General features: G+C 36.5%; 1 protein-coding gene across 1 annotated transcript; it reads left to right on the top strand.

Annotated features, from left to right (window-relative positions):
• Positions 1-1,134: 1,134 nt before the first annotated feature.
• Positions 1,135-26,447, top strand: LOC136803193 (uncharacterized). The gene is made up of 20 exons (XM_067059927.1): positions 1,135-1,352; positions 4,130-4,184; positions 5,210-5,484; positions 5,721-7,847; positions 8,879-9,565; positions 10,494-10,813; positions 11,865-12,195; positions 12,934-13,643; positions 14,127-14,276; positions 15,201-15,924; positions 16,610-16,859; positions 17,603-18,170; positions 18,394-18,700; positions 19,780-19,986; positions 20,719-21,543; positions 22,297-22,517; positions 23,193-23,363; positions 23,795-24,010; positions 24,774-24,942; positions 25,606-26,447. The coding sequence occupies exons 3-20, from the start codon at positions 5,223-5,225 to the stop codon at positions 26,367-26,369; spliced, it is 9,009 nt and encodes a 3,002-aa protein (XP_066916028.1). The 5' UTR covers positions 1,135-1,352; positions 4,130-4,184; positions 5,210-5,222; the 3' UTR covers positions 26,370-26,447.
• Positions 26,448-26,676: the final 229 nt, after the last annotated feature.

Here is a 26,676-nt window from a genome sequence, read left to right as displayed (position 1 = left end):
TCCCCACTGATGACGCATTGACGTGAAACTGTATACAGACGTATACCATTTATGCATCTCGAGTTTTCCTGGCTAGCATAACAGGGACCATTGATTTTAAAGCCTGAATGAATAGAAAGGAATCTTCGACCTTTCCAATACAAGAAAATGTGAAGCCTTAAGATTTTGGCCGCTTTTAGAATGATGGACTGAATCTAGCGCCGCATAGTTTTCAAAATTTGGAGATTTTAATTTTAATACGTCGTAAGTGTGAAAACCACACGGTTCTCAGAATCAAAATAAGTGGATCCATGTATTTCTCATCAAAAGTTTCTTCTCTAGCTTAAGCTCAATGGTAAGAACAGAGGCGTAACAGTCCATGGTTAAACCACTCCCTTTAGCATGTAGTACAAAGAATTTCACCTCTTCCTCATTTTTGGATTTCATACAATCATTGACAAAATACTTGATAAAAATATAAGTATAAAAGTCGCAAATAGTAGAGTCTTAACTGACTAAGTTTAAATATCTTGTTTTTAAATAAGAGTGATATCCAACCTCGCGAGCCAGGGCGAATCGTTGGCGGTCAGGCGGCAAAAGTGAGGGCGGGGATGGCCAGACGATTAACCCTAAGCGCCCATCTATAACGTCAAAAAGCTTATCGCCCTGGGTACGAGGTTGGAGTGATATCGTTTGCTTACTCGTCAATTTTAATCCACTAACTTTTTCACATTGGATCGACATGGGTGTGGAGCAAGATTGGTCAGAAAAAGGAAAAGAAAAATATTTTTTTGCTTATATCAGCATAATATAACAATAGGCAGACACAGTCCCGATATGAAATATGTGTCTGATATGAAACGGGAACACTTTATGTAAAGAAAAAACTTTTAACATAAAACCCCCATAAAACTTAAGACTGAAAAGCTGAAAATTGTCCCTGTAATGCTTGAAATGTAGCCTAGTAGCCACTGAAATCCCCAAAATCGAAATAACATATGAAATGAAGTCCAATCGCAACTTTCGTTCAAACTTTAATTACTGAAAAACGTCAATATGAAATACACAATGATCTACCACGATTGTAGATGCTAGCTTGAGACAATAGAAACCATGTCAAATTCATCTAAGAAACCGGGTTGATAAATTTCTTTCAGACAAAAAATATAAAAAACAATAATTCTGAATATGAGTTGAAACACACTAAACATAATGTTCGAATGTTCGATAGGAAATTTTGTGCTGATGTAAGCATGTTTTCGTGGGCAGCAATACGGCAGATGGCTTCCTAATTATTGCAGGGATATTGTTTTTGTTTATTTTGTCTGGAGATTTTGTTTGCATTTGACGAGAAAATTGATTTGGAAAAAAGAGTGAGAACAAAACTACACCCCGTCTTACAGATCTGGTAAGATTTTTTCAGCGAGTGGGGGTAAAGATAACTTTAAACATTGGCTGGGGGGATTTTATTCAGCAGCGTGGTGGGTCGACTAAAATTCGGGCAAACTGGGGAGGCAATTTTAGAAGATTTTGATTTTGGCGCCCCCTAAGTAAATATTTTTAAAAAATAACGCGAGTGAAGCGAGCACAAAAACTTTTGGGTATTTTCTCTCTTTTTTAGCCGAAAACTGCCCTATCTAAGGTGAAAAAGAGCAAATTGGGGGCTAAAATTAGTAATTAGAGGCGTCTTTTTTCACCCTTCGTATTTTGGCGCCCCTTTGAAAAAACCCCACCCTGACCCATGCCACCACGCTACTGATTTCATTCCTGTTTTAAAGCCAGGAAATTGAGTGAGAATGGACAAAATAACACAGTAGTTTGCAGTGAGGGTTTGTTTATTTAATCATTTTCAGCGGAGACAAAAATCGGAGTACACAGTAGACTCTCCGTTATTCGAACCTGCACGCTTTTTTTATAAGAATGGTGTTTTTTCATTTCATCATGGATATTCTTAACTTTTTGGCGAAAATCATCCTAAAATATTCTAACGGTATTCTTAGGTTAAGATAGAAATTTAACCTAGATTTAACACTTAATACACGCTTGGAGAATATTAAGCGTTACTGGGGTATTATTGGCAATTTAGAGGTGTAATTCTTGTGTAAGTATATCAGTAATAAGTGTATTCTTAAGAAAAAAGAAGCGTGTATTCGGTTATTCGCAGTGAGATGACGTTCCCCTTGGATCTGCTTAACTCAGGCAAAAACACTCTCGGTTATTCAAACTTCAGTTATTCGAACTTTCAGTTATCCGAAGCGATTTTTTTCCCTTTTGTTATTTGAGATTTAGCCCATTTATAGTTTCAGAAACTCTATCTACGATTGTAGACATTTTTGGGTATGGGAAGAAAGATCTTTCCATTAAATAACATTTTATCCCTCTAACAAAATAACTTTGGCTCCAAGTCTTATGTCCTAATCTCAAAGTAAACATTAGCAACAAACTTTGAAAAAAATTATGGTGGTTTGTTTCAATAAAGACATTACTAACTACACGTTTTTTCTTTATTAGAACACCTAAAATTTGGTTGAGCCTAGATGTGCTTATTTTTTTAGCAATTTTCAGCCTAAAATGTTCTTAAATGCGTTCTTAATTTTTCAGACTACTCTAAATCGACAATACCATGCAAAATAAAGAGCACTTAAAATTGGTAAAATTTGGACAATATTTGACTCTCGATTTTAGAAAATCCATCCCTAAGTTCGTTTAAAACTGCTTGAAAAGAGGAAAAAATTGTAGTTTCTTGTCATTTTTTCCAAACTGAGGCTGGGCATGTTCTTACGATGTTCTTAATTTTTCGACGAATTTCAGCCTCAATGTTCTTATAAACTGGGTTCTAATAAAAAAAAAGTGTAGTAATACACGCCTTTTCAGGCCTGTAGGAAGCAATTTATTACTGAAGGGGCATAAAAGTTGAAGCCGAACGGGTCCAGGGCTGGCCCTGGTGGGGGTACAGGGGGCGAAGCCCCCGTTAGCTGGCGAATTTTCTAGAATTTTTAGATAAAAAGACCCTATTTTTGAACTATTTTCCAACAGCAGATTGAAACAATTTAAATAGTTTTAATCAATAAATAATTTTATCAAAACAAAAAAACAACAATAAAAAAATTATTTTTGAAAAATTATTGGGGCAACTGCCCCTGCTTTTTTAGAAGAATATACTTTTTAAGAATGTTTATGATGAAATTAGACAAAAAATAAAGAATATAGTATCAATACCACCATCATGGAATTTTTGCTGTAAAAAAGTAAATACACGTTTTTTTATAAGAACATCCAAAATCTTTGAAGCCTTCAGATATCCTTAATTTTTAGGTTAAATATTTTCACCATTGTGAGTTTTTTGTGGCATTTCCGAAAAAGAAATTCGGCGGTTTTAGGGTACGTAAAGCCTTAAAATGTTCTTACCTTGTTCTTAATATTTAGAGCATCGAAGCCTGATTTTTTCATATAGTCTAGTTTGTTCTTATAAAAAACGTGTCCTGTGAAATAGGGAACTCACTATAACAGTATCCATTTTAGTTTATCCAAAGTTAGATTCAATCCATCATTCTAAATGTGGCGCAAATTTGTAAGGTTTCACTTTCTCTTGCTTAAGAAAGGTTAAATATCCCGCTCTAGCCCTTTGGGACTTCTAAACTCAATGCGCAGAGTCGTTACACACTTTTTTTTATAAGAATACACTTTATAAGAATGTCCATGATGAAAATGACCAAAAAATTAAGAATAATGCTAAGAATATCTTCATCATAGTTTGGCTACTCAAGCTAAGAATGTCATTTTTAGAGCATTTTCAAAAATGCCATTTTATGCTTGAGACGTATGTACTAAATGTTAAATCTAGTCTGAATTAGGATCCCTAACCTAAGAATACTGTAAAAAATATTTTAGGATGATTTTCCCAAAAGAGTTAAGAATATCCATGATGGAATGGATTTACACCATCATTCATATAAAAAAAAAACGTGTATGTAAAAGATAAGTTTCTAATAAAAAATAAATGATGAAAAAAGAACAATGGACTTTTCGAAACACAAATCCTTTTTTTTGACTAAATTGTGTTTTGTATATTTAGGTACTGTGTCAATATTAAAACATTTTTTTTGAGGGATGTTGGAAAAAAAATGAAATTTTATCGATCATTTTTTAGGGCCTTGTTGCAAGATTTTGACACATGAAAAAAAATGGTTTTGAGAGCATGAGAGGTAAGTTATTGTATAATTTTTTTTACTGTTCTGGATTAACTTGGAGCTCCTCGAATACTCAACTGGATTGTATCAGCTTTGTATTATAGTTGGGAAAAGAAATACGTTAGAGAAAATTAAGGGATTTCAGTACACATTTTTTCTTGTTTTTTTCTACTTAGGGTTTTTTGAACCTCGACAGCACAGTCCCGTAAAATAGGCAAGGGTACTTTACTATACCTCTCCTCCTTGGAGTATTCCTTTATATTCCCAGCTGACACGCAACGTTGTTTCAACGTTTATCTAACATTCACAACATCCATATAACGTTAGATGAACGTTGAAACAACGTTGTGTGCCAGCTGGGTTAACTATGTATCCCGTAAACAAGCAAACTACTTTAGGTGTGCAAAATTTCGCGAGCAGAAACTCTCAAGCAGAAACTTTCGAGATTTTCGCGAATTTTAGCCCTTTTTACGAAAGTAAATGTCTTTGAAAATTTTTGAGAGTGTAATTCGCGAAAGTCTATGCTCGCGAAAAAAAATCTGCAAAGAAGATTTACTCAAATTGTCCTTTTTGATGATAACAAGTATAAAACTTAGTGTAGAAATTATCATGAAAGTCCCTCAATTGTGGTTCGAGGTACATTTGAACGATCAAAACACTGGTTTCGTGCACCGAAAACTTGAATTTTCTACTAAAAATATACCTCATTCGCGAAACTTTTTTTGTCAAATTCGCGAAAGTAAATGTCGTAGATTTCGCGATTTTTCGGCCTCGCAAAAGTTTGTACGCCTAAAGTAGCCTGTTAAATGATCATGTCAGAAAACGAGAGTCAAAAGGCATGCAGGTGTCTGCTAAAAAAGGAACATCGTTGGAGAGAGAAAAAGTTAGTGAAAGAGTGCTGAGTAACAAGGCGTTTTCAGCCACTCCCACCGACAGATTTTCTCCATATGCTTACCTAACTTCTATGTTCACCTTTCTTGAGTGACCTTGTTCTAACTTGACTGGTGTGCTAGTCTATGTATTTCTCGATTTGGTTTTAGACGTGATACAAAAATGAATGAAAATGCTGACATCAGCAATCATCGACATGCGTCCGACCAACAAAAACAATATGAAAACTTGGTTGATTCAATACACGCTTCATTCAAAGGGAAAAACCATGTCAATAAAATCCTTACCTCGTTGCATGACTTGTTTGCTGTCTTTGATGAAGCACATCATTCGAACGCCGCGCGTTCCAAAGCGGAAGAGAGGCGTATTGAACGGGATATGATGTTAGGTGTTGTAACAATGCTTCTGAATCATCTAATCAAAGGTAAGAAAGTATTCTTAGGTTCCAAATAAACGGGGTGGGGGGGGGGGGGTGGGTCGATTTTAAGCCCAAATTTACTCAAATTGTAATCCGTACTGTAACGGTCTGATTTCATAGACCTAATTTTAGGCCGCACGGACGGTCATTTTTGAATGATAATTTTGGTAGGAGGGCTGCAAAGAAAAGGTAACATAACATATATACATTTTCTGAGCGTAAATTTTTCTTTTTATTGTCAGATCAAGATGAATCGTTTCAAACCGAATCAATCGATAAATTTATCGACATATTTCGAAAAGGAATTGATCAAACGAGTTTTGTATCGATGTTAATGCGTGAATTCGAGGATGCTTCATCGATTATGACGTCTGTAAAATCGGTGTTCGAGGCTGATGGAGTTTCTGACGAAGATATCGATTCAATCGTGCAAAAGATCGATTCGTTTCTTCAATCATCTTTTAGTGTCAATAATTCTTTTTCTTTTTGCCGAGAAGAATCGGTGACTGAATTCGAGGAAAATGATCAAAAAGAAATCGAAAGGTTGTTGAGTGGATGGGTGAAGAATAAAAACGAGATGAGAAAACGAACCAAAAAGTTGGAAAATTTTCGAGCAGAATCGAGTGAAAAACTCGATACACTCGAACAAAGTATCGAAGATTCGAAAGAGCGAAATAAAGAATTTCGTAGAACTTTAAACGATACGTCAGATCGAATCGCAATTTTAATCGAACAATTACACGATAATACACAAAAATCGGATTTTCTTCAAAAGGAAATGGAAATTATCGATAATACAGTTAACGATTTGGAATCGTACAAAGAAAAGACTCATAAGGAATATGAAGATCTTGAGGAACAGCTTTTCGAGAAACAAAATTCACTTATTGATTTTCTAAAAAAAATCGATCGAAACTTAGATGATAGTTTGCATAAACATCAACAAATTATCGAGAGACATGATGTTTTCAATGAGGCTCTGGAAGAACTCGCAGAATGCTATTCAAGTTTTGAAGAAAAAGAACAAGAAATTCTGAAAAAGTACGATATTAAACCTATCGGTTTAAAAATCGATTCCGATCGAAAAGAATCGATGATTAATAAAGATGCGATCTTATTTCTCGAAAAACAGCGAGATGATATCAGTAAAAAGGCAAAAACGCTAGACTCGGAGAATAAAACTTTAGCCGCGGATTTGGAAGATTTATTCTGCATGAACACGAGGCTAACAGATGAAAAAAGAGACTTGAAAGAGAAGCTCGTCGAAATCGAATCAGCGAACCAAACACGATTTGTCGAGGAAATCGAGGAAACTAAAACAAAATTTCTCGAGGAAATCGCAGTTATGAAAAAGGAGTATTCCGAGAAAACTCATGAACAAACTTCGACAATCAATGAATATAAGTCGATTATTGATAAACTATTGGAAGAAAACGACTTACTAAAAACGAGACAGTCGAATGATGATAATGTTGCTGAACTTGAGCAGCTGAAAAGTCGCGTTAAGGAACTCAGACAGAAAAACGAGAGCCTTCGTAACGTTAATTCAAAAACACAAGAAATTTTCATGGAAAATAAAGACCTTATTGAAGAAAACTCTCAATTACATGAAGATATTGAAAGAATTGAGGCTTGTTTGAAGGATATCCAGGCTAAATTCCAAGATCAGGCCATAAAACAATTAGAGTTAATCGGAGATAATGAGACCCTTAAAAGTGAAATTCTTGAACTAAGTGTCATCAAACAACCACGGATCTTAAAACTTCAAACCAAGATGGTAGACATTGTAGCGCTACAAGGTGATAAAGAAGCGAGTCTCGAAGAACTCTTACAAATTGAGCGAGACCGAAACATATCTCTAGAAAAAATAGCTCATAAAAATCAAGCTTCTCTGAACACCTTGTTAAGCATTTGCCGTAAATTTGGATTTGATCAATTAGAATCAGACACCATTTACAGTGTGACCATGCAAACAACAAATAAGAAGCAAATCTTGAATAATGCAGGTGTCGTGGTCACACAAAATGAGTTAAATACTTTGAAATCTCGACGAAGTGAGGTCAATTTAAACGCACAGGAGGAGTGTATCATTGACGAGCTGAGCAGCATGCTACATGAGAGCTATCAACATTCAAATCAATTAATCGAACAGAATAAACAACTCCAGAATGAATTTTCTGCCCTACAGTTGGAAAAAGCACGCAGTGAGAAGAGCCATATAACGTCATCTAGCAATACTCCATCGCAGATTTCGACATCGGAGAAAAATGACGTCAACATTTTTATAAAGTTGTTTCAAGAGATGGGAATTAGCCAACTTCAATATGGTAGCACTTATTCAGTACATTATCAAGTGCTTAGTTCAAAAGGTATCACTTTTTTTATAAGAACAAACTATATAAAAACATAAGGCTTCGATGGCCAAATTTTTAAGAACAAGTTAAGAACATTTTAAGGCTTCGTAGACCTTAGAGAGCACTCAACTTCTTAGGAAACGGACAAAAATCCTCATAAAATGGTGAAAATAAGAACATGTTAAGAACATTTTTAGGCTTACAACATCCGAAGGCTTCAAAAATTTCGTGTAATTGTTTTAAGCTTTGAAAATGACGTATGTGTACTTACTTCAAAATAACGAATTTTCCCGGGTAGAAATTTCAAAATTTTTAGTATTCATATGAAAGCGACAAATTAAAAAATTTCTTCCCAAACTTCTGCTAAAATAAGTTTCACCTGTTTTTGATCTTGTAATACTTTCTTCCCTTAAAGTTTATTGCTCAATATATTCGTTAGGCAAGTGTTTGGTTAGTGATTTAACACTTGCAATTAACGTAGATTATAGTTACAGATGAAGCCCAACTACTCCAAAAATCCTCACTTGATCAAATCTATGTCTTTTTGTTTATAATCAAACAAGATAAGCCTTAAAGTCTTTTTGAATTTTATGAATTTTGACATAACAGCAAATAATAATTTCGAGCTTCCTCTACCTAGGGTAAAATTTGAGGGTTCCTCATACGTGCTATATACCATATCAACCCTAAATGACACAAAAGGGATTGGGCCGAGCTTGGAAGCAGTATCACTAGGAATCAATAACATCAAATTTTTGATGGGTCTGTATCCTCAACCAAAAACTTCATACAATACACCTTTTCGACCGTAGTCGCGCGGTCAGGCGCGCGCCACTTTATTATTTAATTTACCACCCTAAACTCGATCCAATCCTTTTTTACACTTTTTCCTATTGTCTTTAGGCGTGAAAAAAAGACTGAGACGGTTTTAGGGTGGTAAAACGGACAAAAAAATACCCGCGCGGTAATTGGCGGCTACGGTCGAAAAGGTGTATTTACATAGCTTCCTTTCTAAAAACACACTGCAATTTTTATTGTATTTTTAGCGGGCAGTTCAAGACGTTCAAGTTACACTTTTCAACATATAGTTAACGCTGTCAATTTTGACTCCATCAAGGACATCATGGTTCGTATGGGAAATTCTCATATCCCCCCTCCGTCGCCCAAGCCGATGAGAAAAATCAGTCGAGCACCCATTATGGAATCTCCTTTCAAACATGACGTCAAAATTGGTGATTTGCAAAACCAAGATGGTACCCAGTTGAGTATTTTACCGAATGGTTCTTCCGAAAGTGAATTGAAGCCTGTTATCAAGATCTCCTCGTCGGGCGATGCGACCGCGCGTGAGTTGGAGCGTTTGTTACGAATCGCTAAACGTGACAACGAGGAGCTGATCAAGAGGAATCGCGAATTACGTCACGAAATGAAATCGATTAAAGAAAATAAGGAACGATTTGTGGAGGAGCATAGGCGTAAGAGCAAAGATGAGTTATTAGAAGAGGGCGCGATTTTCACCTCGGGCGGAAACAACGGCGTCAATGATGAAGAGAGTTACCAGGACTTGCAGCATGCTTACGAGCTATCTGATGCCAATTGCACTTTCTTAGAGAAGCAGAACCACATTTTGGCAAATCAATTACAAAAAATGGAAGCGCTGATAGACCAATACAAGAATGATATGTTTGACCAAAACGAGTTGCTTGAATGCGCCAAAAAGGAGTGTCAAGAGTCAGGTAATGATATAATTACTATTTTTTTCCAGCTCTACCCAGTTGCAATTGAGTCCTCGGGTTCCACATGGACCCGTAGCTCAATGGTAGAGCAAATGCCCGCGAATGACATGGTTGTGAGTTCGAGTCTCGCCGGATCCGTTGGTTTTCCAACGGTTCTGGTGGCTGGTCAGAAGACAACATGAGAGTGACTGTATTTACTTCATTGTAATACATAAGGGCAATATTCATGAATTATTTTTGTGCTTGGGTTTTGGGAAGTACATATATTTTTCTGTGTTTGTTTTGTTAACAATGTAGGCTCGTAATTTTTTTTTCTAATTTATACTTCAAAATTATGATGGCAAGCGAAAATCAAAACCTCGCATATTCTAAATACTTTACCATTCCACTATATTGCGCCAAGTATTTGACAAATTCCGCATTTTAAACAAAAAAAACACCACTCCGTGACTTTGAATCTTTAAGTATTCCTTCTTCAAATAGGCGCACACTCTAAAGGCCGGTCTCCACTTTCGCGTGAAATGGGCGACAGTTTTTCTTTTAACCTTTTTTGCCTGAAGAAAAGATTACGTCATTAAAGAACGAACAAAAAAAAAGTCGAAGGATGTTCTACTTTTTTCATCCGTTACGTCAATTTCGACCAATGGAATAACTTCATTTTTCAACCGACCAATGACCTTACAAAACCGTCAAAAAGTTTTCGCTCATGTCGCGCGAAAGTGGAGACCGGCCTTAAAGAAAAAATTATACCATTCGGACAGGGATAAAACATGGTAGAATGCATCCCAGCGTTCCTAGGTCACACCGGACACACCGAACCGTAAAAATCGGGCGACCTCAATTGATGTCAGTGACACTATATGGGTTGAAAATTGAAATTAATTACAAAATCCTTATGTTCCTCAATACACATTTTTCGTTTCTTCAGGTAAAAAAGCAACAGAAGCAGAACGTCGAAACACACAGTTAAAACAAGAAATTGAATACCTCGAAGGCGATTTAGAATATCTCAAGCAGAAGCTGAAAGAGTCTGGAGACGAAATTGCTTTACCGGATGGAAAACATATCCCACAGCAAGGCAGTCCAGATCAATCGGCTTTGAAAGCAGATTTTGACGTTTTGTTGAGTGAAAAGAATTCCTTGATATTGGAATGTGAAAGTTTGAAAGCTAAAATGAAGTTTTTAGAGGCGGAAAATAAATTTGCGTTGGAAGAGGCACGCCTGGTTCAAAAACAGAAACAGGAACAGGTAAAACTTTACGTAAAATTGACTCTATACATTTTTTTCATAAGCATACGGGAAAATCGGGTCGAGGCTCAATTCCATTTTTAGCTTACGAAGGCTTTTTTCAAAACATCGTCAATTTTGACAGATTTTCATTTTCACTTTTACATTTTTATGATACTCAATGTCACATTTGACCCTATTTTCGAAATTTGATGAAATTTTTCAGCCTCGAGCTATGCTTATTTTTTTGTGATTTTGAGCCTAAGTATGGTTATAAACGTTAGGCTTATAAAAAAAAAGAGTGTATTAAAATTGTGATTCCTGGAGAATCAAAATCCTTTGTATTCCTGGAATTTCCAATCTTTTACAGTACACTTTCAGAAATGCGGAATCGTAGAATAGAGCGTTCGGTTATGGTGCATAAGTTTTTGTATACACCTTTTCGACCGTAGCCGCTAATTGTCGCGCGGGCATTTTTTTGTCCGCTTTATCCCACTAAAACCGTCCCAGTCCTTTTTTCGCACCTATAGTCAATAGAAAAATGTGTCAAAAAAAGATTTGATCGAGTTTAGGGGGACAATTAGATAATTAAGTGGCACGCGCCTGACCGCGCGACTACGGTCAAAAAGGTGCATTTAACGCAAAACGGGGTTAAAAATGATAGGACTTAAAAATGGTAAATGGTGCCCCTCTGCTTTAATGCTTAGTGTCCAGGATAAGTTGATAATGCAGGGAAAGGCCCTCCCTCTACATTCAGGTCGACGTGATGGATCCTGGGGGTTATCCTCAAATGCGGTCGAAAACATACTTAAATAATTGGTTAAAGGGATAATCAACAACTTCGACTTTGGAAAATATCTAGGTAAAAATATTTTGAGGTTTTGCTCAGGACAAAAGAATATCTAAAACCATCTGATTATCCCTTTAATTTTATCAAAAAAACATTCTGATATTTGTGATTCTCGTGTGACTTCAAGGTATCAGGGACCTAAGATTTCAAAAGTTTAATTTCTCAGACCCTTTATACCAAATTCACTGACATGAAGATCAAAAATCTCTTTCTAAATTTCAGGAGCAAACAGTAGAAAGTCCTTCATTAGACAAAGAAAGTAAACCTATTCTTCATCCACCTCAAATGCGCCGTGAAAAATCTAACAGCTTCATCGAGAAAGAAGTGAAATCAGAAGGTCTCGCCAAGCGGTTCAAAGCTCTACAAAAGGAACACCGTCAGCTACAAGAAGACCATCAAAGTCAAGTCCAACATAGACTAGAAGCAGAACAACGAATCTCTGTCTTGGATATCGAGATACAAGCGCTTCATTCTAGTGTAGAGGAGCTGGAAGAGAAAATTATATTTATGGAGAATAAAACACTTTCCGGACAAAACTCCAGAGACGATGAAGGTGACTTTTTATCGCAACTTTTTTGACAAAATATTATTCCAAGTCTATTCTTTTATTGTAAAATTCCGAATGGGCTTTTCCATAAAATGTTCGTACATGTGGAGTGGAGGATATAGTGTACGGGGGTAGTGAAAAATCTACAAAGTTTGTCTTGTCCGGGGGGTAAACTTGCTCTGTTTTGGGCTAAATTTGCTCTGTTTGAGGGTAATTTTGAGTGTCCAGGGGGTCAACTAATGCTTGTGTGGGGGGTCAAAAGTTACAATGTCCGGGGGATAAATTTCCAAAAAATGTTATATCCTCCACCCCCCCCCCCATATTCAAACTTTTTCTGGAAAAGCCCAGTATATAGTATTTGTTTGTCTGTAAACAGGCCCAATATCAACGGAAATTTTGAAACTCGTTATTGTACTATAAGCGGCGGTATACGTGAAATACACTCTGGTATAGAGTTAGGGGTATTTAGGGAAGCGAGTTAAATGATCAAAGTTTTTCTCACCGCTTACTTTTATTCTTGATCTAGGTGGACACGAATTCTTAGCTTTCTATAGAGGTTTTCAAAATGACAAGAAACATAAACTGATTCCCTATTTCAAGCCAAACGAAAAATTTTGAATCAGATTACAAGTTAGCATTTGATAAGCGCGCTAAAATTTGTAGAAGTAATCCTTTCCGATACACTTTAAACAGATTCGAAACAAAATGGATTACAAAATCATAACTTTATTTTCTCCATCATAGAAGCAGTTGTGCTTGATCTTGGCAGACGTTTATCCTCGTTCGATGATGCGAGCATTCCGGCTAGTGCAATGCCCAAAGAAATACAAGCCATTAAAGAAGGGGCTATACTTGTATCACAGGCTAATAATGAAATCAAACAGGCTAATGGGATGTTATTGAGGCGTAATTCCAGTCTAAGGAGAGAGAGTTTACAGGCTGTTGCTACAAAGAAAGAATTGGAATTATTGAAAGACAAGCTAAACAGTATGGAGATTGAAAATTCTGTCCTAAAAATGGAAAGTATGAAACAGCGAGGCAGACGAAACTCGCTCACCCGAAAATTATCACACACGTGGCCTGAAATCAAACTTGTTGACACATCGAGTAAATCAACCCAAGTTTGTCTCGATGAAACGATGGTTGCTAGTAGTAGCAAAGATGATGATTCTAGCTCTGAAGCCGATATTGAGGAGCTTGAATTCATGATCGAAGATTTAACAAGGAGGAATAGTGAGTTGAAAGCTAAGCTGTTTACATCAGAGAAACGGACTTTAGAGCTAGAGAAAGAAAACCAACAATTGGAGGATATCAATCTGAAAGTTTTGGAAAGAAATTCGTGCCTCAAAGAGCAACTAGAGGAAAAACAAGACAATCAGAAAGAAGAAGAGATGCAATTATCGGACAGTGCACTATCGGACGATGTTGGGTCGGGGAATATCCTCTTTTTCAAGGTAAAATAATTAGATGTTAAATAATTTGGTATAAACTTTGGTACCATTTAATAGCAACGAGCGTTCTGATACTAAAAGTGGTATTTTTGTGTACCTATTTATCTAAAGAAGTTATCTTCAAGACTACATCAAAAAAACTTTTTCCTAATTTCCTAATTAGGCTACTCCAGAAATAGTCAGTACCCCCTATGTTGAGGAGGTGTGACGTCCAGGGTGGTCAGTAAAATCGGGTTGAAAATCCAGGGCGGTCCAAAGAAATGGGAGAAAAAAATCCAAGGGGGCCCTTAAAAGTTGGAAAAAAATCCAGGGCGGTCACCTTCTTAAAAAAAAGATCTCCTCAACATAGGGGTACAATTTTTTTCTGGAATAGCCCATTTCTAATGCACGTACAAAATATTGTCTCCATTCATCCTCCGAGAAAGAATTTTGATCACTTCACAGTCGACCAAAGGAAAGACAAATTCTCATTTTTTCAATTCACAGGATAACATTATGAGTGAATATCAGAAAGCTGAGCTCGAAGAAGAAATCAAAAGTTTGAAATATGAAAACCAAATGTTGAAACAAGATTTATTGAAGAAAACCAACGATGAAGAACAATTACAAAATGAACTCCAAAAGAAGAAGGTCGAGGTATGTGTCTCTCCATAGTCATTACTGAATTTATGTATCGGAGGATATCGAGGGCGACGGTAAGTGGAATCGATACAAAACAAAGTCGATAGTCGATGTACGGCTCTATATTGCCTTTGCTCACCTAAACAGACGACGGTATTTTGGGGGTTTTACCGTCGTTGAGCAAAGTGGACGGTGATTTTGGAGATATGTCAACTTTGCTTTATACCGTCCCCCTTCGATTTATCTCGAATACATAAACTCGCCATTATAAAACACCCTGGTCTGAAAATGTTTTGTTTTAGCCTTATTGTCAACTTTTCCTTTGTTGTAAATAAAAGGTAAGTTGCGATTTGCATACTTTTTGATCACGTTACCATTTTTTACTCTTGGGATTGGTTCATTTTATAATCACATGATCAAAAGGTATGCAAAAAAAAACAATTTGAGGTACGCAAGCTCTAACCGTTAATAATAGAAAGAAACAGATTTTTTATAATGACTATGGTCTCTCTTATCTCTCTTATCTCTCAAAGGTCATGCTGTATTCGCAGAAGGTCGACGTCGCCCTTTTGGAGCCTCCGATTCTTGATAACGTCGCTTTTCGAGCACGTTTTACGAGGTCGTCGTATTTGGTCCCTGTTTTTCGACATCGTCGTTTATTGTGAATTTTTAGAATCTGGTCTGCAAAACTGATGCTGTTAAGCTATAGACTTGACGCGCCGTTCTTTGGTCGACCATTTCTTGACTATTTTAAATGGTTTGCACATAATACAAACGAACCAATATAAAATTCGACAACTAGAATACCATAGGTATATCGTATTGTAGTCCCCAGCTTACATTTCCATCTCTTGGCCAAGTATTTTCCCTCCTAAAGAAATTCCAAAAAATTTCGCATTCAATCTTTGTTAAATATTTAAGTCTTTTTTATTCATTCAGATTGTACATCAAGGCAAACTTTCGAAAGAAAGCAAAGAGACACGTGATGATATTGCACCAATGACAAGCGAGAAATCAACATTATCCAATGAGAACCAACATTTTGATTCAACAACAAGAGAGTTGAACGCAACAATAAATTTGTTGAAGAAGGGAAAAGAGATGCTTGTTCAACAGAATCTTGAAAATGTGGTAACAATTGAGCAGTTGGAAAGACAACTTTTATTCAACAAGAGGACATCAGATACACCAAAAGATTCATCATTTGAAATATTAAATGGTTCGTTGCACGATTCAGAAGATCATTTGTTGAGTCAGAAATTTTTATTACAAAGCACAATTCCACATGATAAGATGACATTTGATGAAGGGAATTTGATGTTGTCTTTTTCACATGAGAGTGAAGAAGGTTTGATGATTCAACATGTTGAAAGTGTTGAAAAGGATGACAAAATTGTTGAAAGAGAATCTCACTCTGCTGAGAATGAAACTCCAAATCGTGAATCGAACTTGCTTAAAAGTAGTTCCAAATCTTTTGAAGATGGGAACCAAAGTATTGAGAAGGACTCATACTTAGTTGGAGGCGAGCCTCAAAATGTTGAGTCTAGTTTACAAAATGCTGAACAGAACATCCAACTTGAAGAGGAAGAAGATTTTGATATTTTTATGAAAGAAGGAGAACTGAGTTCTGAAATGGAAGATTTCTTTCGTCGCTATACACAAGGTAATAACATGTTTATTTATCTGCAGTTTCGCGCACGGCAGAGTGACTGAGGAATAAACCACAGTTTTGACCGGCAAAATCGAAGACGGTAAAAGTGCTGATTCAGTAGCGTAGCCAAAAGGGGCGCAAAATTTGTGTAGGAGAGCAGATCTTTATGCCATTATAATGATCTTTTAATACCATGAATAGATAATTACAGTGTCATAAAAATCTGCTCTCCTACATAAATTTTGCGTCCCTCTTAGCTACGCTATTGCTGATTTACCGTCGTTATCAGTCAGTGTTTTAGCGTAAAATAACAAACACCTTAATTCTACCTATAGGAGTGTCGTATTTTCCTCAGATACTTTACTTAGTTCTCTGAAAATTTTGGATCATAGATTTATAAATCCCGTATAAATGTCGTGCTTCGGCTGAAAATTGTGCTGTAGGAAATCCTACCTAGGTCACGTGACATTACAATAGAATTTCAGTGCTTGACCAATCAGAAGCTGCACGGGTTTCCGTAAACAATAGCAACAATATTTTTTCTGATATTCATTTTTTTTTGCCAGCGATGGCTTAAAGCACGACATCTAGCCCTTCGGGTCGAGTCCTCATCCAGTCTATCGAAAAGTCAAAAGATGAGTGGCTCCCAGGTTTTCGAATAAAACTTTAATGACCTCTTTTTATTGTTTTTTATAAGGCGAAACCGATCTTGTTGGTGTTATAACATCAGAAACAAAAGAGGATGCAGAAAATGTTGAACAACAAAATATCAGTGTTAGTCAACAGATTGCAAGTGTTGCAGAAGTTGAAAAACCTGTTGGAAAGGTTGGTCGTTTTCGATCGAAGGAAGATCTGGAGGAATCAGTTGAGAGACAGGAACACGAGATCATGGAACTTCAAAAAGAGCTGCATTTGTTGGAAGAGCAAGGAGTGAAGGAAGAGAAAAAGTAAGAGTCAAATCAATGTCAATGGACCTTATCGGAGTTTTTGATTTTTCTAAAAAAGGCGATGCGTTGTGGGATTGTTGAGAGTGTATTACAATAGAAATCTCTTAGGAATTCCTCGAGGGAATTCTATTGTAATACACTCGAAACAATCCCACAATGCATCGCTTTTTTAGAAAAATCAAAAACTCCGATAAGGTCAATTGAATAAAAAACCTTGTCTAGAAAAGTCGGACTATTTTGAATTTCGAGGCTGATATTTCTTCCCATCCCTTTTGATCATATTATCAAAACCCGCTTCAGAAAATAGTCAATAAAATTGGGAAAGTCGTTGCAGTGGAATGGCAATGTGACGTCACACAGCTAAAAGAATGTAGAATTTCTATTGATTACGTGGCAAAGTTAAAATGACGTTCTTCCTTGCGTTTCCAGGCAGATATATAATATACCTTTTCGACCGTAGTCGCGCGTATTTAATTATCCCCCTAAACTCGATCCAATCCTTTTTTGATACATTTTTCTATTGTCTATAGGTGCGAAAAAAGGACTGTGACGGTTTTAGTGGGATAAAGCAGGCAAAAAAAATGCCCGCGCGGCAATTGGCGGCTACGGTCGAAAAGATGTATCGGCATTGGTCTAATTACTATAATGAGCAAAATAGACTTTTACCATCTTTAACTATATGTTCATCATTTAAGATCCTTCGAGTGCGATCGAAAGAGTATTTAATGCATTCCCTTTTTCAGGTACAAAGAAGTTAGCGAGGAGCTGGAGAAAACCAATAAACAGCTATTAATCAGCCAACAATCTTTCATGGAATTGTCTTTAACTCTGAATGACCGACTGGACGAAATCAATCATTTAAAAGCACGTGTAGAGGACTGGAACCGAGATGAGGAGCGTTTAACCAATGAGATTTTGAGCTTGGAAGCGAGGCTGAAAGAAAAGGATGACGAGTACCGAGAATTGGAAAGACACATGGTGGAGTGTCGATACAAGATTGAAGCTTCTGCGAAGGAATGTGATGATTATCGCTCCATCGTAGAGGAACAGGAACGAATTATGAGTGAAGCACACGAGAGCAATTCGATTATGCAGCGAAACTTTAATGAAATGTGTAAAGAGCTGAGCAAAAAAGAAGACCAGATTCTAAGCTATAAAGAAGAAGTTACTAAACTTTCAAATGATGTTGTGGTAGGAAGAAAAAAAAAGGATGAGAAAGTGAAGCTGGTTCAAGAGCTAGAAGAAGAAGTTGAGAAATTGACCGCGCGCTGTGATGTGTTGGAGAACGATAATAAAGACATGCGCAAACAGGTAACGAACGTTTTCTAGAAAATTTTATCAACATTACTCTTGACGAGGTTCAAGCCTAAAAGTGCGTCAGCTACATTGTGCACTTTAATCAATACAAAATTTGACGATACATCAGCTTAAGGCTTGAGCTCAACCCTCCTTTACAATATTCAAACAAATATCAAAAAACCAGAAGTCTCCTTAAAGTGAATGAGTTAAGTTTCAATATCTAATAATTCTTTAGATCGAAGGGTTAGAGACACATAATAGCAGTATGCAAAAAGATTTGGTCGAAAGAGACGAAACTACAAGCGTCGTCGTACAAGAGCAACAAGAACTTCATCAAAGTTACGCCGAACAAGAAGACATCATCGAAGATTTACGACAAAAATTACGAAATTCTCAAGAAGTCGTTTCGCTTTACGAAGATTCAAATTCGCGCAAAGATGTGTTTGATGACGTCATTGATAACGAGGGACTGGGAACGAGAACGAGAGGTGTCGTTCATTGTCATGATATATCGTTCGAAATAGAACAAGCTTCAAAATCAGGTATTTTATCTCAAAATCAAGTCATTTCTCTCAAAATCAGGTATTTTATCTCTAAATCTGTAATTTATCTCAAAACCAGGTATTTTCTCTCAAAATCAAGTCATTTTCAGACACCTATGCTTTCTCCCCTCACTGGCGGCAACCCCGAACAGTTTTGAATTATTTACGGAGGCATTGGTTAAAACAGAGCTACATCAAGAAGAATAAAAGTTTATAACCGACAAGATGGGGGAACTTTGGATTTTCTGAACTCATATTCAAGGCACTTCTTTCTGATACGTTTTCCCAATTAGAAAAAAGGAATTTAAACCCGATTTCATTTAGAAAGTTCATAGTTTAAAATTTCACATTTGCTTGAAAATCTTATATTTGTTGACTTTAACCATTATTAGTTTGTACATACATACTACAAGAACTTTATGATAAAAAAATTTCGAATTGTTTATTCATGAAATTTGAGGAGAATACTAGAAAACCTTGGAGACGAAATGATCCTTTTAATCCGTCAAACTTATCAAAAAGAATATTTTAGGTAACGGGTATAATAAGATGATTTATTTCAAAAGAATTATAATTGAAAAAGTTTTAGTAAAGTATTGGGAATTATTCTAGGGGTCCACTTAAGGAGCTGGATAGCGCTTGGTAGTATATGGTAGTATTCAATTTTTAGCTTTTGTTTGGCGGACAGTTATTCCACATTTTAGTTGTCTTTTTGTTATTTGGAATTTAGTGTTTTCCCTTCAAAATGTCGACCTTGTCAAGTGCTCTTATTCTACACGTTTGTTTATAAGAACAAACTATATAAGAACATAAGGCTTCGCTTGCCAAAATGTTAAGCACTAACTTGACACATCGTCATCAAAAATTATCAGAAAGCAAAGTTCAGTCAGATGTAGACTCTAGGCTCGGTCTTATTTGGCTGAACATCTGGACATTACTTTACACTTAAGAAATCTTAAACAGTACATACAACATAAACATAGCTCAGGTTACATTAGCAGGAATTAGGACTTAAATTTGAATCTAAAATGTGAAGTTTTACCAACGTCTGATTTATTTGGCATTTTTTTTAAATACAGTACCATCCACAAAAACAGCCAAAGAAATGTCATTCGAGAATGCTAACATCACATTACCTGAAATCCTAATCAGAAAACAATCAACCGAAGCACACGAAGAGATTTGTCCAAGCTGCGTGCGAAGAAGTAACTCGTTACCTGCAAACACAGCTCAGCTTTCTAATCTACAACTTTTTCCGAGCAAATACTTGGGTGGTCAAAAAGCAGGTAAGGAATTTTTCCGAAGAGATTTTCAAGTTAAACTCATTTAAATTTCCAAACAAAACCAATCAATCCAACATTATTTCAAATTCACAAACATGTTTTTGATGTTTTTTATTGATTTACGCATATGTTATTGCCACTTTTTTCCATTCCTCTGTACTGGAACTGCTCAGCCCGCTCAGCCTCGAACTGTTAACCTGATAACAGATTGTGTATTTTCTGGCCCAGTACGCTGAAGCTCTAAAGACGTGGGCGAAAATATACAGTTAGTTTTCAGCGATCTTTAGAGCTTCAGCGTGTCGCGTAGAAAACTCCACAGCTGCTATCAGGTTACGAACTGTTGGAGAGCTCGTCCTAATCCAATATTTTCGTGCCTTCTTCAAAATTTCTGTATAGATACTATTATATCTTGAATGCGTCATTCTCTGAATAGGTATAAGTGCTTTATAAGACAAGCCGCACAGCAGGTCTAAGATCTAGGTTCAACGAAGATCCATAACCACCAAACATAACAAAGCTTATGTATGAACGTCTTGTACAGTGGAGTCTCTATAACTCGAACCTCTATAACTCGAATGTTTCTTCAACTCGAACAACCCCTTCAATGTCTTATAAACCTTACTCCATAACTCGAAATTTCCTTAACTCGAACAAATTTGTGTTCCCCCATGCGTGTTCGAGTTTTGGAGGCTCCACTGTATAAACTCCAAAAAATCTACTACTCTCTTTTCACAGGTTTAAGTGACGTGTCAGACATAGACGATTTAGATCTAACAGACACGTCAATGTACACTGAAGAATATGTCCAAAAACTGAAATCGAAACTAAAAAAATGTGGAAACAAAGTTCGCGATCGAAATAAAATTATTCAAAATCAGAATGAGGATATTGATAATTTTCTTGAAGATATCGCTGGGAAGGAGCTTAAGATCCTGCATTTACGAGATCGTGTAGACGAGCTACAGAAAGAGCAAAGAAGACATTCTTCATCGAGGGAAGAGAGTCTTTTTAGTGAGTTACGAAAGGAGGAGGGTCTCTTCGATGTTAAAACACCCTCCTTCTCAGCTCTTTCGAATTCGAGTTTCGCTGGCGGTAATGAAGCTTTGGTTAAAGAGCTTTTTGATCTTGTGGACGAGTGCTGTGTCGAAATACAGAATTTGCAACAACTGGTCAAAGATGCACCCTCCGTGGCAGAGGTTGAAGAATTACGCGAAAAATTACGCGTTTCTAGAGACAAAGTGAATTATTTACGAGCCAAGTTATCGAAATGCGTCGAACTTGGTTTGATTAGCGCATCTGTATCGAGAGAGGAAAGAACCTACGAACACTGTCCAAACTTGCTTGAAATACCTGGTAAGACAGTGAACGAAATCAAAACTGAAAATGAGTTATTACAAATCTATAATAACGAACTTAAACAAGAAATTGAAGAGTTACGTCAACACTATCTCCATGGCGACCCACCTTTGCATAGCTCCATGTATCATGAACATGAAATGGAGGCAGATTCGATTGAAGATTTACTTGAAACAGAGAAAGAACAGAAACCAACTGATACAGGTTTGCGAATCTTGTCATTTGCATAATCATTTACAGTCCTATAGTTCTTAAAAGTTTACCGATGTTTTTCGTCTCCCCCTGATCGTCAATTTTTTATGGCAGTCTGGTCACACCCATTGAGTTTAAAGTCCGAAGGGCTACAATCAGGGTCATAATATATTGGCACTTTTGGCTAATTTACAATTTTTCGAAAATTGAAGTTCGAGCGAGAATGTCAATTTTTAGGCCTTCAACTTGATTTCATCAAGTATTTCGATCTGGGAGGGATTTATGGGTTTCTAGGCTATATTTCAAGCCCTACTAGACCATTTTTGAACTTTTGGATCCTCAGATCCTAAGGTCCTAAGTCTTAAGTCTAGCGTTAAAACTCAGAGTTAAAACTCTACCCTTCGAACCTACTTTAGAGCACTTACAAATCGATTGTGGTTTCAAAACACCCCGGTGAATTTCCCTTTTGTGCCAAATATTTTGTCCCTGATTGTAGAGTAGAATCTCTAACCTTTCCCAGGCAAGAAGAAGTGAAGCCAGTTATTTCCCATCATCATATCGTGACGACGGATTATATCTAGCGGTTCCTTTGTTTTTGAGGACTGCATTTTTTGAAATCTAGCGATAGATTTTAGTTTCAATCCGGCGTTTGTGTAAAGACCATAAGTGTCTTTATTTCCCATCCAGGAGTCTCGATTCTAGCCCTCTGGGCTTGGAATCAATGGTCACACCACAAAACAAAAGAATCTTCTTTCTTTCTCACAGAGCTTATGAAAGAGATTGACAAACTTACACAGAAATTAGAGACGGCTGAATCACAGATCGAGAAAGACTGGGAGATCATAGAAAGTCAAAGTGTTCAATTGGAGAATCTCCATCAGCAGTACATTGAGCAGCGAGATGAAAATATGAAACATTTGAAGATGGTGAAAATCAAAGATGATGAATTGGAGAATCTGTTTGAAGATTTAAGTAAACTACAAAAGGTGAGATTATTTTAATTTTATTAGTGATAGTCCTGGGTCCGAGCGAATACTTGAAAATCGATTTAAAGATTTCTTTAAGAAAATGCACAAAATGGTGAAAATAAGAACATTTCAAAACTCAAAACGTTCAAAGACTTCAGAATTTTTGGCCATTCTTATAAAGAAAACATGTAATTCGATTTCAACTCTTTCAAGGAAAGGAATAATTGGTTCGAAATACAGTTGACTCTCTAATTCTAATTCGATCTTCAGGGGACAAAAAATGTTCTTCCAGTTAGAGAAAAGATTCGAATTATAGAGAGTAACTTAAACCACTTTCCAGTTGAGGGGAACAATATTTTAATTCGAATTACAAAAAGATTTGAATTGTAGAGGTTCGAACTATAGTTCATCGGTTTGATTATGAAAGAGAGGCTTTGTTCAATGATTTTTTAACAAGAATATATCTGACACTTCAAAATTTCTCAGTGCAGAGTGACTTCACTGTATTCATGATATTCATGACGTAATGTTTTATACGGAAAGACCCCGGTTTTTGCCAGTAGTGGCAAATTTTATACAACTTTTGTCTAGTTTAGATTTGCCACTACTGGAAAAAACCGGGGTATTTCCGTAGAAAACATTACGTCATGAATATCATAAATTGAGAGTCGATTGTATATTTATTTTCTGTAGGAGCTAGACATTAAGCGTAGAACGAATTCCCGCAAATCATCTGCTTCTTCAACCACCACAACGTCTGACAAAGACAACGACCAAATTGAATCTACAAAAAAGAAAGTTAAAGATGCGGCCGTACAGGTGGACGATGAGAGTGATATTAAGGAAAGGGAAGACCTACAAGAGGTAAGGATAGGATAAATTTGTGTCGAAAAAAAAATATTGTACTGCAAAGTACCGCAACTTTAGGAAGTTCTCCCTAACTTGGAACGCCGAAATAAGAGCTATTTTACCGGAACTGCCGGAATAATTTTATCAAGGAGAAGTTCATTCGGTCCTTAATTATTCAAAGAGAAATCAAAATAAAGAAAGTCAAGCGTAGTAGAAATTGTTTGTTTCGAAATGAGCACTAAAAATCCAAAGTACAGTCGACGCATTTTCTTCAAATAAGGGAGCGTATCGAACAGTAAAGCGTCCTTAAGAAAATTTCTTGTTGACGGTCACTTCCAATATTATCGAATATTGAAGCGCAACAAAAAGCAGACGGTTGAATTAGATAGCGTCAACACTGTATTTTCTAGAAAATGAATTGAAATTATGAATAAATTTCTTTCAAGGTCACTTCTGAGGTATCATCACAGCTTTTAGTTTCATCACAACAAACCAACAAAGAAATAGAAGAAGATTTATTCAGACCAATCAATGTGACCATCAATATGGATAAAATGAATGAAGAGAAAACGAAGAAATTGATTGAAGATCTTCGAAATCAATTAGAAGAGAAAGATTTGGCTTATGAAGAGTTATGCTTGGTTGTTGTTGCTAAGGAAACGGTAACATTTTAATATCATATTAGCTTATAGTAGAGTAGGTATATATTCTATCTACTTTTGAGCGGATAACATGTTGTTGTGTCTCACGGCTGTGACGCGTCGTAAAAGTCGGCTATAACTAGGTAGAGTAACGGGGTCACGAAAGTAGAGAAGTTAAAATTCCATCATATGGCAACGTTGGACAAAGATTTACAGAAAATTGACTAGAAACAACATAAAACTTCGGTAAGAGTCATCAGAAAGCAAAGTTTTGCTTAGACTAGAGTCTACTTTTGGCTGAACTTTGCTTTTTGATAATTTTTTATGACGCTGAGTCCAGTGAAGTAGACTAGGAGCATTTGGCGAGGTCGCCATTTTGAAGAAAAAAAATTTAAAATCCAAATAACAATAAAACTACTTAAAGTTGAAAGATATAACCAAAAATTGGATACAAACACGATTAACAGATTTGCAATCCCTTATTTTTAAATAAAAATATTGCTTCATACTGTTTTTACCTTCCTAAAACAACTTAAATCTGGCGGACTGTTTTACAGTCCGCCTAAGCAAAAGCATATTACCATACACTACCGGGCCACTTGATCGCGCCATCCAGTCTATAAAAAAAGCTTTAAGTGGACCCCGGGCTAAGTTTTGCTAGAAGTAGAACCATCCTTTGGGTTCAATCTAAGAAAACATTCGAAAAAGGAAGGTTGACTAATTTGAATAAAAGGAAGGTCCGGCAAACTCTACGTTTTGATGTCTTAATGTCGATTTCTCTTAGGTATTGGAGAACTTGATGATGGAATCAAAGGAGGAAAGACAAAGAGCGAAGAGAAAAGAAGAAGATTTGGAGAATCTGTTAAATGAAAAGGAAGAAGGCATTGTTAAACTCCATCTCATGATCAGAGAGTTGGAAGAAAGCTTGAGCAATTCTCAAGTTCATATCGAAGGTAATGAACTTCCCTAGTATAAAACCTTTTCTTCATTTTGTGTGACAAATTTTGGTCAAACTTCATCTCATGATCACAGTTGGAAGAGCAAAATTCCTTGGTGTGAAACCTTTTGTATTTAATAAGTGACGAATTATTTTGATCTTCAAACTCCATCTCATGAGAAGAGAGTTGGAAGGGAGCTTAAGTAAGTCCCAAGTTCACATAGAAAGTAATAAACTTCCCTAGTGTAAAACCATTTCTTCATTTTATGTGACAAATTTTTCCAAACTCCCAAGCTCATATCAAAGGTAATGAACTTCTTTCCTGTTCCTTTGTAACATAAATGATAAATTTCCTTGGTGTAAAACCTTTTGAATTTAATATGTCACGAATTATAATTAATTTGGTCGTCAAACTCTATCTCATGATAAGAAATTTTGAAGAAAACTCGAGTAAGTTCGTATCGAATGAACCTTTCTGGTGAAAGACCGGGTGCTTTTGATTATTGACATGACATTACTCTTTAGTTCCCGGGACCTGGGTTCTGCATATTTTTCATGAAGATAGCTTCTTTTCTATTGTAAAGATATACTTCTTTTTGAAGCACAGAGAAAAAATTAAGAAAGTATCCAGTATTACGAAATGTTTCAAGTTACTGAGCTTTATTTTTCTCATCTTTAGGTATTTTAAAAGATTCCATCGAAAATTGTGAGTCAGAGGAAGCCAAGGAAAACCTAATACAAGAGCAAGAAAATCTTATTCAACACCTGAGAATAGAGCTTCAAAATTCATCTACCAGCCGGGCGCAATGGGAAGATATGCAACCAGGCTATAAGGAATTAATGCAGAATTTTGTAAACGTTAAAACAGAGCAGAAAAGGTTACGAGATGATGTTTCGAAAATACTTTTCGAAAATGCGAAATATATCCAGGAAGTCGTAACCCAACTACGAGACTATCTGAAACATTTTACGAGCAGAGATACGTTGTGTGCACAGGTTACGAACGGTTACGAGAGGGAGTCAGAATTTATCGAGGAAAACCACGTATCAAATACAGATTTCTTATCGCCCGCTTCGAGTGACAGCGAAAATCTATTCATACCACGTCAGTCTAGTGACAGCTTTAACTCTAGCCCGATTCCTCAGACAGTTGACACAGGGTCCAGTCTAACCAATGATTTTAACCTTTGGACGGCGAAAATACGTAAATTTGAACGCGAAAAGGAAGACTTGATGGAAAAACATAAGAATTTAAGCAAACGCCAAGAAATGATGCATAAAATACAAATTGACACTATTATAAGAAGTTTGGCTAGACGCCATTCTAGAAAAGTCCGCCCGTTTTTAACGCCCTCTCCCGAACTCTTTACGGCTTCAACGAGGATGGGACAGTCAGAGTTCTTGAAAACATGTATCGATAAAGTGAAATATTTAGACCAATAGAATTTACTAGAGATTGAATATCATTGATCTGCCCACATATGAATGACACTATACCGCACCTATGTATCGACATTCAACCAAATCCTACCTGAAGGATGAAATTTGATAACACCCCCGTGTCATAGAACTGGTGCGACCCTATCTCCGGTCTAAAAATTGGCCAAAATATCATCCCCTGAGAAAAAAAAAATTCATCCCATTTGGGAATTACAGAGAATCCCCACTCCCAGCTGGCACACGTCCATATAGCGTTAGATGAACGTTGAAACAACGTTGTGTGCCAGCTGGGCGGTAAATATATTTTTGA

This window comes from Clytia hemisphaerica, unplaced genomic scaffold (genome assembly GCF_902728285.1).
Source record: "Clytia hemisphaerica strain Z4C2 unplaced genomic scaffold, Clytia hemisphaerica genome assembly, whole genome shotgun sequence".
NCBI lineage: Eukaryota > Metazoa > Cnidaria > Hydrozoa > Leptothecata > Clytiidae > Clytia > Clytia hemisphaerica.
The sequence above is the reverse complement of the archived record's forward strand: the minus strand, read 5'-3'. Positions and strand labels throughout refer to the sequence as shown.